The 14,267-nt window shown below is 42.2% G+C and overlaps 1 protein-coding gene and 1 long non-coding RNA gene across 3 annotated transcripts; one reads left to right on the forward strand and one right to left on the reverse strand.

The window, feature by feature from the left end:
• Positions 1-415: 415 nt before the first annotated feature.
• LOC146679584 (uncharacterized) lies at positions 416-2,710 on the reverse strand. Of its 2 annotated transcripts, XM_085450236.1 has the most exons (4): positions 2,110-2,710; positions 1,917-2,024; positions 1,666-1,839; positions 416-1,062 (listed from the first exon to the last, which is right to left on the reverse strand). In XM_085450236.1, exons 2-4 carry the CDS (start codon positions 1,947-1,949, stop codon positions 430-432), a joined length of 840 nt encoding a protein of 279 aa, XP_085306362.1. In that variant the 5' UTR covers positions 1,950-2,024; positions 2,110-2,710; the 3' UTR covers positions 416-429. The 2 variants fall into 2 exon arrangements, with proteins under 2 accessions (XP_085306362.1, XP_085306361.1); XM_085450235.1 differs by having other exon boundaries at positions 1,917-2,710.
• On the forward strand, positions 685-3,173 carry LOC146679585 (uncharacterized). Its single transcript, XR_014918549.1, has 2 exons — positions 685-743; positions 2,850-3,173. It is a non-coding gene; the product is annotated as an uncharacterized LOC146679585 (long non-coding RNA).
• The last annotated feature ends 11,094 nt before the right edge of the window (positions 3,174-14,267 follow it).

Below are 14,267 nucleotides of genomic sequence, written 5' to 3' on the forward strand. Positions count from 1 at the left end.
TCTTATATAAAGCAATATAATCAGCATATAAACATTTAAGATGATACATTTAAAGCTCAACAGTAACTGCTATAAATATAACTACACATGTAGTGCTTTTGCTTAAGTAAATTATATTTGGGATCATAATAAGAAAACATGTGTTTTTATTTTCTGTGTACCCTGGGTACAGACCAGTATAAATATGGGATTCTTCCCAATAAATGCTGTCTAATAATGCTTCATATTGCATTAAACACTAGATATGTAAGCAAACAAACAAAAACCCATAGAAGCCAGTTTTAATTATTAAATGTGACAATTACATGGAGATGGAAAGTAAACGTGCTTATACACGTCTCTGTGATTACAGAAAATCCACACAGATGCTGTCAGAGCAGAGAATCTTTGATTTATCAGAATGATGAATGCAAATGATTTCATGAAATCTCACTCTTGTTCTGGGTTGTAAAATTCACCTGTCCAGTTAAACCGAATCCTTTGCAACACAGTTCTAAGAACCCTACCAACCTCATCCTCAGCTCTCTGCCTGTTATCCTTTTCAGCTGAGTATTCATCCACATGTGTTTCAACTTCTCTCTCATTTTCAAGCAAATTGCTCAGGCTCTCAGCTTCAGCACAGTTACCATATGGCCACTCTCTGAGGTCTTCTGTGTTCAAGCCAAACAAATTCTTACATGATCTGCAAGGCTTCATTCTGGCACCATCACGGAGACAAAAAGCCTCACACCTGATATTTCCAGGTACTTCAATTGTTCCATCAAAGTAATCTTTCTGGACTGTGTTTGGATAATAGGTCATCACCGCACCAGATACATATTTATGCCATTTGCTAAGACAGGAGGCAGCAATCATAATTTTCCCAGCGTTAGGACCTTTGGTGGACATGGAGACTCCGCAGTACCTTTCTGATTTGTTGGTTTGGGATTTTTGAGAAATGCAGATGGTGGACGAGACGAAAGCTGTTTTTTTATTATTCTCTTCTAAGTCCAAGTCTGTGAGGAGATCTTGCAGACTCTGCTTTATTTGCTCTTCATTCTCTGAGTTATTTTGCAGGACGATCTGAAAACAGTTACAGATCTGGTCAAAGTGTTGCACCTGATTATATAGTTGTTTTTCATAGAAAGTTGATCAACATGTTTGTTTCGCTGCTTGACTTGTTTAACTATGCAGGACCATTGGATGCTTTTGATTTAGACATTTTAAGATAGGGGGTGAAACAAGTCACAAAAATCTATTTAATTTTAAATCAATAAGCAAAAATCCATCTTTGTTCTCACTAATTTATAATTCAATTTGCTAATTGACCTTTTTTTTTCTATTTTGCTATGCCGGGCTGTCAAAACACGCTGAATTTAGAGTCTTTGAGCTTAACAGATCCAGCAGCTACACAGTGACAGCATCATATACGCCTTGAAGACTGTAAGCATCTCCAATAATGAGTCTGTTAGACATTATTTAGAACTAACAAATTCTGAAGCAAGTCTCCAGCTCTCCTGCAGTCTCTGTGTTTGGTGGAGAAGTATAGCTAGAAGCATATGTTGAAGTATAAGGTACAGTATGGATTTTCTTTGGATTTCTCAGTAAAAAAGCACTTTGCATTATACTTTCCTAAAAACTGGAAGTTTGTCAGATTGACTGAAAATGTGAGAAGAGTTATCTTACCATGTCGAGCACACAGGAGAAGGGACTTCGCCTGGGAAGCTGAGTCGAATACAACTTAAAAGGCCTGGGATATCTTCTCATTAAAGAACCCAAAACAAAAGGATTAGGGAAGATTTCTTCTGGAGAAAAGGGGATGTTGTTGATTTTGCCCAGAAACAACATGCTGTGAAGGATCTGTTGAGTGAAAACATATTTGCTTATTGTTAGTAGTGATAAACAGGACTGTCTTAAAAGTGTCAAAGGTAACACACCTCATCCACCAAGTGTTGACTTCCCGGAGTCATGTAAGAGCCCCGAACCCTCCTCTTGGTAATCTTGTAGGCATTAGTTTTGAACCTCCTTTGAGAAATTGTTGTCTTCTAAAATGATAATGATCGAGCAGTTAGGGATTTAAAGACACAGGAGATCTGATAACTTTGGCTACAGCAGAGTCTGCAGACATACCTATTTTGCTCTTGGTCGGCCTATTTTAAACATGAGAGAAAACATAGTTAGTGAAATGTTGATAACATACAATGACTATCATTGGTGGCTGAAAAGATGCCAGGTAACAAGTGAAAAGCTGCTACTTACCATCGCCACAGTCTAAGAATGAAACAGGAAACACTGAGCGAGTTGCCTCCATCTTAAAGCTGTTGATCATGTGATTTAAAGGAAAGCCACACCCAGCTCTTTCCTGGAATTTTACTCGACTGTAGAAAACTGCTCCATTTGCCCCGCCCACCCATGATCTTTAATATCTACCAAAAACAACCTTTTGGTTGTCAGTAACCAGCCGATCGTTTTCGCGATTAAAAAGTGGCTTTTTGCGGCGGCGTTCCCACCGCGAGCAGAACTCCGGCTCAAAAACCGCTGTTTTTGAACACTTTTATTTACTTAAGCATTTTAATGGGCTTACTTTGAAACAAAGTGCGATTGAATGATTATTGTTATGTGTTGCCTTGAATTCGGCTATGCTGTCTGTTAGACAGCTGTTTTCCTTTATTGTTGTTTTTGTATTGTTTGTAGCGAACGCTACTGGAATGTATAGATTAAGCTACGTAGCCAAGATGATTAATAATTTAACTGTTGTACATTGGTTGATGATGATTTGCATTGTTACATAGGCTTGCAGAAAAATATATTTGTTTACCGGTAATCTGAATCGAACTTGATGTGCTAATGGACGTTTTTCTGACCTACAGGTCAGGTTTTGTTCCCTCCCTTTGAATTAATCTTCTTCATATTGAAGTGGCGAGCCGGTAGGACCATTCTTTGTTTCCCCTCTTTCCCCCACTTAGCCGTCTTTGGATTACGGACATATTTCCCCATTTGTATGAAGCTGGACTCTAAGGAGGAATACCTTAAAAGTGAACTTTAAAAAGAAGAGGACCAAAAAGGACTTTTGCACAGAAAGATCACAGCATTGATTTATTATTTAATTGTGGGCATTTATGTTGTGTGTTGTGTTAATTATTTTGTTCCATTTCCCCTTTCCTCCATTTATTCAATATATTTTTGGTACAAGATATTGCAGTCTTTGGTCTCATCATTCACACCATCTAGGCTCCATAAAGAACTATTTCTTCTGCGCGTCAGTCAGTAAACTCATCCATTGAAATAAACTAGTCCTTAAATAACTTTGAGTTACACAGTGGCAAATGTAATAGAGAAAGACACAGGGCCACCTGAAATCTGTCGTCCTATCTGATTCAAAACCAACATGTAGGAGAATCTGGAATCTTTGATTTTGAGTTAAAAATAAAATATGGGTAAAATGCAGAAATGTTTTTACTAACATGTACTAACAGAGACTTGGAGGAGAGAGACCTAATGTTTAATAATCCACATTTCACTGTTTTTGTCAGGCTCAGGAGGGACTCGGAGGCAGACCGTCACTTAAGTTCGTGATTTATTGACACACACAGACACCAGGTGCGAATATATACAGGTGAGGGGGCACAGGAAGAGGGTCTCCGGGAAGCACAGGCACGGGAAGAAGAGGGCTATGTACAACATCCACTGAAGCTCAGGTAGCTCGGACTCCGGCTTTAGCTCACCAACGGCGGTCCTCAGGCTGGCGAGAATCCTGGCACAGAGAGGAAAGGCAGGTGAGTAGTGGCACGACAGAAACTCGAAAAACGGCTCAGATAAGTGATGACACTGACGAGTGTTACACAATAATCCAGCGAGGAAGCACTCTCAGCAGCCGCCTTAAGAAGTGAGTGAGATGATTGCTTGCAGGTGTCCGAGCCAGGGGCTGGAGCCGTCATGACTCCGCCCCGGTAGAGCGCAGTGCAGGGGAGAGAGAGAGATGCAGCACAACAAAAACACTTGTAGCCATACAGAGTCAGCCGAGAAGGCACAGGGTCATGACAGTTTTACTCTTTGGTTCAGATGTGGATACTGTATTGTTCTTTCTTTGTGATTGTTTATGTTTAAGTTGTTTGTTGCTGGTTTTTAGTTTGTTTTTTGTCTGTTTGGGAGCTGACACAGTCTCTATGGAGATGGGTTTTTGGGGGGGTAGCAGGAGGAGAGAAGCTGCAGAGAGGCGTGTAAGACTGCAACTCTGCTTCCTGGTCCCAACTCTGGATAGTCATATTTTGGGGGGTTTAATAAACTACTACTGCATGATGTAAAGCTGAAGTATGACACAGCTTTATGAACCTCCTGTTATCCTGGTAGACGAGTACAGCAATAAATCTTTTACTTGAACATCTTCTGGCTCCAATAAGCTTTGAAATGTGACCATGAAGTTAGAGACACACTGACTGAAACCCACAGCTGTGACTGTGGATCACATCCACACACAGTGTAGCTGCTGTCTCTGTGTGAGGTCTGTGTATATATGTACATATTTATGCTTATATTCATATTCTCTTATTCCCCTTTATTTGATATCCTAATTCTGTGCTGTGTAAAGATTTGTCGGTGTTCTGCTGCTACAAACTGGATTTCCTGGAGGATAAACATGAGGGATTCATAAAGTTCTATCTCTCTGTTAAAATCCCCCAAAATCAATGAAATGTGAATTTCAGGCAGACGTGTTTTTAAAAGAGTCTCTTTAATGGAAAAATGTGTTTTTAAAACCAGCCAATAGGAGCGTCTGTGGATATCAGCTGAGGCTGAACTCAGGAACACCATCATATATAAATACACAGAATTAAATCACTAGATAAAAGACGTCATTAAATAAGGATCGAATCAACATGTCAGAGGTCAAAGGTCAGTCAGAAGAGGTGTGGTTAAACACTGGCAGTGCAGTGACCTAATGCAGTTTGGTTACCGCCACGGGAAAAGCCCCGCCCCCTCTGAGCCTCCGCTGTGTCCTCAGCACATCCAGGAGCAGCAGGTCAGAGGGGGCGGGGCCATGTCAGGACTTATTTTAAGTAAAATTTAAAGTGGAGCGACGGCAGGAGTCACACAGCAGTAACCAGCTCTGTCTGCCAGGGTCAAAGGTCAAACAAGTCCTGCAGCTGACCCACACACAGACTTACACTGATCCACAGAGAGTGATGAATCCACACATCACTCGGCTGGAGGAAGCTGGGTTTCCACACCGTCCAATCAGAAACCAGTGTTGACACTGAGACCCGTCTCTGTAACAGGAAGTCCATGAACAGGCAGACCCTCTGCAGCAGGCTGACCTGTGACCTCTGAGACAGAGGGAGGAGTTTGTGTCAGCAGGGGGCGCTGCAGCATCGCCTGAGAGCTTCAAGAACAACAGCAATAAACAGGAAGTGAAAGTCACACTTCTGTTGGTGTGCGTTATCAGCAGACCCCACCCTCTGCAGGAAGCTGAGATAAGAAGCAGCCAATCACAGAGCAGAGAGCATGTGACTTCCTGTTCCTGCTGTTACTGTGACAACAGCTCCTGGGACAGAGAGCAGCTTTCTAAAGAGGAAAGATGTTGCTGTCACCCCCGGGTGTCATGTGACCCACCTGATGTACCGATTTAAGACTGTAAGAACAATAATAACAACATGTTTTAGTCAGGTGATCCATGCAGAGCAGATCCATGTGACCAAACACAGCTGGATCACATGTTTCCTCTCCTGGAAACAGAAAGCCTTCATGTATAAAGGCTCATGTACCCACTGAGCCCTGCTCTCAGATCTGTGAGGCTTTAACAAACAACAGTTTAAAGTCATGTTTAGCATCTTCTGTCAGTGTGGAAGGTCACACACTTTCCTGAGTGTTGAACCCTGAACTACTAGCTGTTCATGTCAGCCTGGACATAAATACAGACCTGCCTGCTGTCATAGACCCCAGCACTCACATGTTACTTATAAGTGACTCATATGTATGCATGTATATATTGTGTATATTGTGCTATTTCTTACTTAGTGTGTTGTGTCTTTGTTCCTGTTTGTGCTGCAGCACTGTAACCTAAATAATTTCCCCTGGGGATCAAAAAAGTATTCTGATTGTGATTAAATGAAAGCAGTCAGAGCAGAGGACGGTGATGTAAGGAATGGGATTTTAATCAGCCAGTCTCCTTTAACTCTCAGCATCACAAAGTAATGTGGTAACATCTGGACTGATGTGTTTACTGTCAGCTAGTTTAAATGCTGTAGGCTGCAGCCGCTGCTCTAACACTATAACTGTAACAGGGCTCAGTGCTGCTTCTAACAGTCTGAGCTGCTTCAGGCTTTATTTGTGAGGAGCACAGCAGCTTACAAACACGTGGCTGGGCCTGGACCCAAAGGAGTGTTTGTTAAAGCCTGCAGTGAATCCAGCAGCAGAATGATGGAAATGCAACACAGCAATGATGAAGAGGAGCAGCATTAAAGCCAAAGTCCAGTTCATACAGTTAGGTCCATAAATCAAATAAGGGAAAATAAAATGTTGTTGGATGCACCTGTCTGCACCCTTAATGCTCTCTGGTCGCTATGGTAACGCGTAAACATTTCTTTCAAAATAAGACACACGACTACAACACGGGAAAAGACCCAGGGAAACGAAGTTAACGATAAAAACCCTGAAAACCATTGTTGGATTTATATTTTATCATTGTCATTGTTATTGGGGAATATCTAACCATATATGCTCAGAGGTGTAGAACCAATTGTGTAATGATAGTAGTCTTTAAAGACTTTGTGTGACTCCAGAGTGTTCTGGCATTCACACCCACGTCCTGGGATCATGGGAGAGGTGCTACCTTCTTATTGTTTTGTGGTAGGATGTCTGTTTTAGTCTAAGTGCCTTTTGTTTAGATGAACTGCTGGACTTCCAGACCAGCAGGTTTAGGGAAGTCGTTTATGGGGTCACACACACACACACACACACACACACACACACACACACACACACACACACCTACATAACATACAGACTGGTACCTTTGTTCACGTGTATGTTAATGAACCTATGTATATTCATGTAACCTCAATAAAAGAGCAGTGTTACGAGGGAACGGACGAGAGCGACTGTGGTCAAGCGAAGGAACGGCATTGGTCCAGGTCTCTCCCGTGCACGAGAAACATAAAGAACTACTCGTGTCTTGCTTTGCTGTGTAGCTGGATTGAACGATCCAGCGAACAGGTTTATGCTACAAACCTATCAACCATCAATTTCACACCGAGCCTCGACTCTCACGGCCCGGTACCAAACGACTCACGGACCGGTCCGTGACCCGGGGGTTGGGAACCGCTGAGTTAACGCATGAGTAGTTCAGGGCTGCACGTCATTTTCATTGTTAATATCTTTGTGAAAAGCACATTGATGTGAAAATCTTCATGAGAGTCAGAGGCCCTACAACACGATTAAAGATTCATTCAAAAGAAAATCACAAGTTATTATCATCTTCAGAACATTTCATTAAACATTAGAGACAGACTGCTGAGTACATCTCATCTCTATCCAAACAACCTACAGTCCACAAACACATCATGAACCAGTGCTCTGGGCTGTGGTCTGTCCCCAGTTACATGGATCAGCTGGTTCCCTGGAGGTGACTGCTGCTGTGGTTTGGAGCGGATGAATAAACCTGAACTGAATCAGGTGTCCAGTTACTTTTGGTCCCTTTAAACCAGGCTGTCACATGTTCAGGATGTGAAACTCCTCCTCCTCCGTGAAAACGGGTGTGGGTCTCAATCAGCCAAGGTTTTGGGTGAACCCATTGTGAGATCTAGCCCCACGCTATCATGTGATTTCCTGTGATCAAATGTCCCAGGATGTGAGTGGGCGTTAAGACGTCCATGTCCCTCTTCAAGCAACTTAAAGAAGTCCAGACGCTTTTCTTTCCAAGCTCCTTCGACAACATCATTCATAGAACAACTTCCAGCTTCTTTTGCTCGGCTACAGTTTGGATGGATTTGCATTTAAAGATGCAACAAGACTAAAATGGTTAGGGTCAGGAGGTCAAAGGTCAGGGCTCCTGTGGGTCTGAGGGCGGCCTCACGCTGGAGAAGGATGAAGGAGTCTGACCTGAGCCAGTGTTTGACATGAACACATCAGCACTGCTGTCAGTGAGCCTAACGACAGCCGTTAGCATCATTTCAGTGTTTCAGTCATAAAAACACTTCCTGTCTCTGTGGTGGTTACAGTGACATCATGCAGTTTGTGCTTTGACCTCCAGAGGGCGACAAATCAGCACAGACAGAGAGCTCCATTCAAACTTTGCTGCCATCAGGAATAATTCTTCAAATATAATCATCAGTGTTTGAGCAGTTATGATATCAGGGACAATCTAGACATGTGTGACAATACTGAACATGTCACATGACACACCTCAAACATCATGTGATCCACTCTCAGTCTGCACTTTCATTCATGACTTCAACAGGTTGAAATGAGCTTTGAAGAAACATCAGTGAAATAAATCTTTCATGGATTCATGTGAGCAGCAGATGAACTTTGTACCAACAACATCTTCAATAACAGAGTCTGAATGAAGCTCAGGTGTTGATGCTGCTCACTGATTGGACGCTTGCTTTCAGCTCTGCTCTCAGTCTTTACTGCACAGGTGAAGGTAGAAAGTGTGACTGGATCTATAGACTGGAAACAGAGAAACATGCTGAACATTTGAAGCTTTGCAGCAGAAATGTTCATGTTACAAATACAGCAGAGCTGATCTGGGATCAGTGTGTTCACACCTGCAGCTACAACAAGGTTTCATGTCTCCACACGTCAGCATGTGAACTTTACTCTGACTCAGTCTGAGCAGTCAGACGGCATATTTTTAAAGTTAACACATCAGCACACACAGAGCTGAGCCCCTCCCACCTGTGCTGAGTTTCAGGTGGAGCCCCGCCTCCTTCCAGGAAGCAGCTCACCTGTGTGTCCGTGTTTAGTGTCCAGGTGTGGAGTGGAGCTTGTTGTTGGTGTGTGAAGAAACTGTAAGTTTGCTTCGTTTCCTCCTTTAACAGTTTGTCTTTAGGAACTTTACTGTTTGTTCAGCTCGTGTTTGATTTCTTCACACAACAAACTGTGTGTGTTTGTATTTCCGGTCTCTCCATTAAAGTCAGTGTGTAATGTTTCCTGGCTAACATCAGCTGTGTGCAGCTTAGTTCAGCACAAATCTGCCGCTCCATAGTTCACGGTAACGGACTCACAGCTGGACCAACGAGGCCGAGTGTGTCCGCCACTCTGAGCTACGTTCGTGTTTGTGTACTTGTAGTTTGTACTTTGAGTTCACTCAGAGCCCACAGAGGACGCAGCGTACGTGATGACGTCACAGCCCTTTACCTCCTTTACTGTCACTGTGATTAATATTTACACACGAGACACCTGCAGAGCTCTGACGCTAAGCTAGCACACAGCATGCTAACACTAAGCTAACGCTAAGCTAACACTAAGGTAAAGCTAAGCTAACACTAAGAGTTCTTACAGACACGAGTTAAAAAGCTGCTTTTAGTTTGTGATCAGAGTCCAGGACTGAGAGCAGCAGCAGAGCTGATGGATGATGAATTACTGGATGGAAAAAGCTTCTCATTAGCAGTGAATCAGTGTGTGTCAGTGAATGCATCGTGTGTGCTTCAGGCTCCATCTAGTGGCCTGATAGCAGAGCAGCTGATGGCAGCTTCCTCTGCCTCACACTGCTGTCTGACTGCATCCAGCTGACACTGAGATGAAGCAGGAAAGAAGCAGCTGATATTTGGACAGCACACATGATGAAAGGAGGATTTCAGCTGATGTGCACATGAATGATTTGTGTTTCCTCTGCAGGTAGAAAGTGTGTGTGAGCTGAATTGAGCAGCATGGATCAGTGTGAGGACAGAGAGGAGGGAGTCCCTCCCTCTAAAAGCACTCTGTGTGGGGAACATGAGAGCCAGACCAAAGCTCAGAGGTGAGATGACCATCTCTAACTGTCCATGACTCTTCTCCATGTCACAGCTCAGCACTCACATCACTGCTCCATCATTATTCACAGGAACCAGCCTGGACCTCCACCCAGCTCTGTGTCCTCTAAGAGCAAGCGGGTGAAGCATTTCTTTCGTAATTTAGGGCAAAAAAAGTCATCTGACGAAAAGTAAGTTCATGTCAGTATTAAAATGTTTGAAATTTTAATCAGCTTTTACTATTTAACAATTTATACTTTATTTATACTTTTTATGTATTGGACACATTGGATGTGACACATGTTTCATGTTCACTTACTTTTAGCGTCAATCAGAAACCACCCAGCTCTGTGTCCTTACAGAGTGACCGGTCTAAAGATCCTCCCCTTCATTTTAAAGTCCAGCCTGTGTCTGCTGCAGAGAGGTGAGCTGTTAGCAACATGAACTCTTTGATTAAACTGCTCGATGTTGTTGGATATAAACTACAAACACGTCGTTCCCTCAGTCCCATTTAAACTGTCTTTTAAAACAAGCCTTTGGTTTCTAAACAACTGAAAACCCACTTCAGCAAACAGGAAGTGATCAGAGCGTCCGTCCACTTCCTGTCAGGCCCTGCAAACATTTCATATTGAAGAAAAGTAGTTGATATCTCACATTTTTACTCCACCACATTCAACCATTTTGACATTTTACAGCATGAAACTCTTGTCACATGACTCCTGTTATGTTATAGAGTCATGTGACCACCAGGGAGGGATTTGTATGGATGAAACACATTCAAATCAATCTGATTCATCAATGGAAACATTTTTGGTGTAAATGCAGCAACACTGAAAACGCTGAAGATAAAAACACAACAGATGAAATATGAACAAATCGAGGCTTTGAATACACGTGTGTGTGTTTGAGACACAGAGATAAATGGATTGTGTGTCTGTCCTATTGCTGCGTGAGGATTTTATTGTAGATTTTGTGCGTGTACACTTTTGACCACGAAGGTGTTGAAAGGGCGTAAAACAGTTGGAGGCACAAGAGTGAACACTAGTGCTGTCAGTAGATTAAAACATGACTAATTAATGACACAATCTTCTGTCATTAATCCTGATTAATCACAATTACTTGATCAATAGCTGCAGTTACATTTTTCCAACTTTATATTTAAGCCTGTAACAGACGTTTACACCATATAATGAAGTCAATGCAGAATAAACACAAAGAATGTTAAACGCTTCAATTCAAAGAGACTTTGAATAGTTTTCAGTCTTTAACTCAGCTTCTCTGCTGTAAATACAACTTTGTAACAAACATATATACTAAAAGCTAAGTGTGCACTAATATATAATAATATATAATCTATATTACTGCTGTTAATGAAAATGTTTAATCAGACTCATCACAGGGTTACTGTGGATTCATTTGGATTAATCACCATTAAACATCATTTTTAATGTAAACGAATCAAAGTTCATTTCATGAGCAAACAGACTCGAGAGAAAAGGGCAAATTTACACACTTAACATGTTTATTGAACATGTAAACATTGATTAACCTCCTGAATGAGCCGACCCCCCCAGGGACAGTCCTGCATGCTAATGATGGGCTCTGCTCTGTACCTGCAGGATTCTGTCAGCCACAAACTCCTCAGCTGATCCTGAATCTGAGCCCATCTGTCAAACAATCATTTTCTTCACAGGTCTGTGGAGGTGGCACTGATCCTGCAGCAGTCTAACACTCTCTGTCACTCTTCTTCAAGTCTTTGACACGAGGAACCAAAACTATGTTATTAACAACACTAACAGGTCTGCAGTTTGTCCACTTGGCAGTTGTGTCATCAGTGCTTTGCATCGTTGTGATATTTTAAGCTGGAAGTGCTTCGGTGAAAAGAAAATTCCTTCTGTCACGATGTGCAGAATCCTTCATGTTGGTCGGCTGGTCCGTCTTGTTATTTTTTTAATACTCAAACTTTCCATCGAGAGGTCAGTGTGTGTTTGTCATCTTCCATATTGAGCTGATTGGTTCAGCTGCCGTCACTAACAGATGTGCTGCACATCTGCACGTGTGCAAAGGTAACTCTACTCGGACAAACTGCTCGAAGTGCGTTGATAGAAACATTTCAGGGATTTTGAGTCGTTCTGCTCTCCAGATGTGTCGTGTTAAAGGTTTTTATCATGTTAATCATGATAACAGATGAACCCCTAACCCTAACCCTACATGTTAATTTTGACAGCACTGGTAAATCCTTTTTAATGTTCTTCTGTCAGATCATTGATTAGACTCGACTCCAAATACGAGACTCGGAAAACTCAAATGAAAACTCAAATCAAAGCAATGAGAAAAGGACTTCTTGTGTTAGAATGAAAACATATGGAAGTGGTCAGGTTTCAAACACTCGATGAATCTACTGCACAGTTACATTCAGGGACCTTTGGCCTCCTGAGAGCATTAGTTGATGGTTCATCACAGTTTTCTCAAAGTTTCCTCTGAGCTTCTGCAGCATCATCACTTCCATCACTGATGAAAGAAAGTTCATAGAAAACAGAAAATATATCTTCAGAATCTGAGAGTCTAAAACTTGACAGACTTGATTCAGATGAAGTTATTTGAGCAGAAACTCCTGGATCTTTATCCTGTGTTGATCTAATCCTTCATGGTTCTTCCACAGAGTGGAGCAGCAGAGCTCAGAGGTTCCCAGTGGTCAGTCTGCCCAGCAGCATCAAACACAGCTGGACTCCATATTTATGGTCTGTACATGTACAACAACTACTTTATTATTAATAATAATGCATTTATTTATAGGTCCCTTTCAGAACACCAAGGACTCTGTGGACTAAATGACCAAAAGAAACAAACTTTGAAATCAGACGGTGCAAATGTGATCACAGGGAAACGTTTTAAACATCGAGGCTTTAAACAGAAACCAAAGTGAAACAGTTTGTAGTCGAGATCAGTGGGAATGAAGCTGAATAACTGTTTCTTCAATATCTTTGATCTCTTAAAAAAGAAAAACTAGCTGAAAGTCTGGCTGCTCTTATGAAAAGTACAGAGAAATTATGGGTCGCTCAACACTTGTGCACAATATAAGAGTTTAAATAAATCTAAAGAATAACTCAAAGTCCTACAATCATACTGAGAAAATCATCTACAGCTAACTATCCAAGTGGATTTGTTTAAGACAGCTCCATCTGCTGGTGGCCCTCTGCAGGTGCATGAAAGGGGCGTGTTTATAGTGAAAGTAGTAGAGAAAGTAAACCCCACGGGAAGGAGGGAGGACTCTCAGCAGCTTCCAGCTCATATTCAGACATTTGACTTCTCACTGAAAGCAGCAAGTTTGAGTGTCTGTACCTTAGTTAGAAGAGATAACATGTCAGTAGTAATTAGAGTTGATTGAGCAATGCTGTCCTTGTAATGTAGTTTATGATTTTTATGGACAAGTCCAGTTTTTCTGTAGAGCCTCTCAACTTGGTGACAGCAGTCAAAGTTCACGTGTAAACCAGAGCAGCAAATCAGGTCCAAATGTGTTGTTCACAGTGAGTGGGATCATCATTGGCTGCTATGTTAACCTCCTGCAGCAGGATGTGTTTGGTCAGAGAATGGATAGATCACTAAGTCATTGTTGAGTTTAGGGAGACAGTAGACAGTTGGAGGAGGTTCAGCCAGTTGACACACAGTAGATAAAATAACTGAAGGCAGGAGCAGACACCTGTATGACTTTCCACCTCTCACATAGATTATTTCCCTGGGCAGCGCCACAGGGCTGGTAGATGTAAACAAAGCTGGAGGAGAGGATTTATTCATCTGAGAAAAGTCAGAGAGTTGTGTCTTGATGCTCAATCATCCAGGTACGTAAATCCCAAAAAGCTTGATTCTGTTCATCTGGATGTTTTCAGTGGGAGAAACGTTTCATCATCATCAGGTGACTTCTTCAGTCTCAGCTGACTGCAGGTTTCAATCTCATAAACAGGACATTTGTATGACTGAAACCAGCCCACTGAAGGAACAATGGGCTGGGAGGTCAGTTCATTGATCATTGGTACGCATATTGTCAGGACCATTGATCAATGGTTGTTGATCAATGGTCATGAGTCCAGTTCACAGAGAGCTGGGGAATGGCTGAAATCACAGCATGTAAGATGGTGACAAATGTACCCTTAGGCCCCTCCTCCATTCAGAGATGGTCTTTCCTTTTCACATAAATGGCCTCCTTGACTCCGCCCTCAAACCAGCGTTCACATTTACTCAGGACCTTCTTGATGTGAAGTTCTTCTGCTTCGCTGGCTGCTGTGTCTGTGGGGATGGTGTTTGTTCTGTGTTGTTGTGTCCTGATGACGCCCAGTTTGTGCC

Source organism: Copadichromis virginalis, unplaced genomic scaffold, assembly GCF_057382275.1.
Source record: "Copadichromis virginalis isolate Kocher_CV1m ecotype Utaka unplaced genomic scaffold, C_Virginalis_male_GT1.1 unmapped_scaffold_1, whole genome shotgun sequence".
In the NCBI taxonomy this organism is placed as follows: domain Eukaryota; kingdom Metazoa; phylum Chordata; class Actinopteri; order Cichliformes; family Cichlidae; genus Copadichromis; species Copadichromis virginalis.

Bases quoted from the DNA above. Each gene is read 5' to 3' on its own strand.
- LOC146679584 (XM_085450236.1), bottom strand. From the start codon at position 1,949: ATGACTCCGGGAAGTCAACACTTGGTGGATGAG. The intron at 1,840-1,916 runs GTGTGTTACCTT...TTCACTCAACAG, and splicing joins GTCAACACTTGGTGGATGAG to ATCCTTCACAGCATGTTGTT. The intron at 1,063-1,665 runs GTAAGATAACTC...AACTGTTTTCAG, and splicing joins TCTCCTGTGTGCTCGACATG to ATCGTCCTGCAAAATAACTC.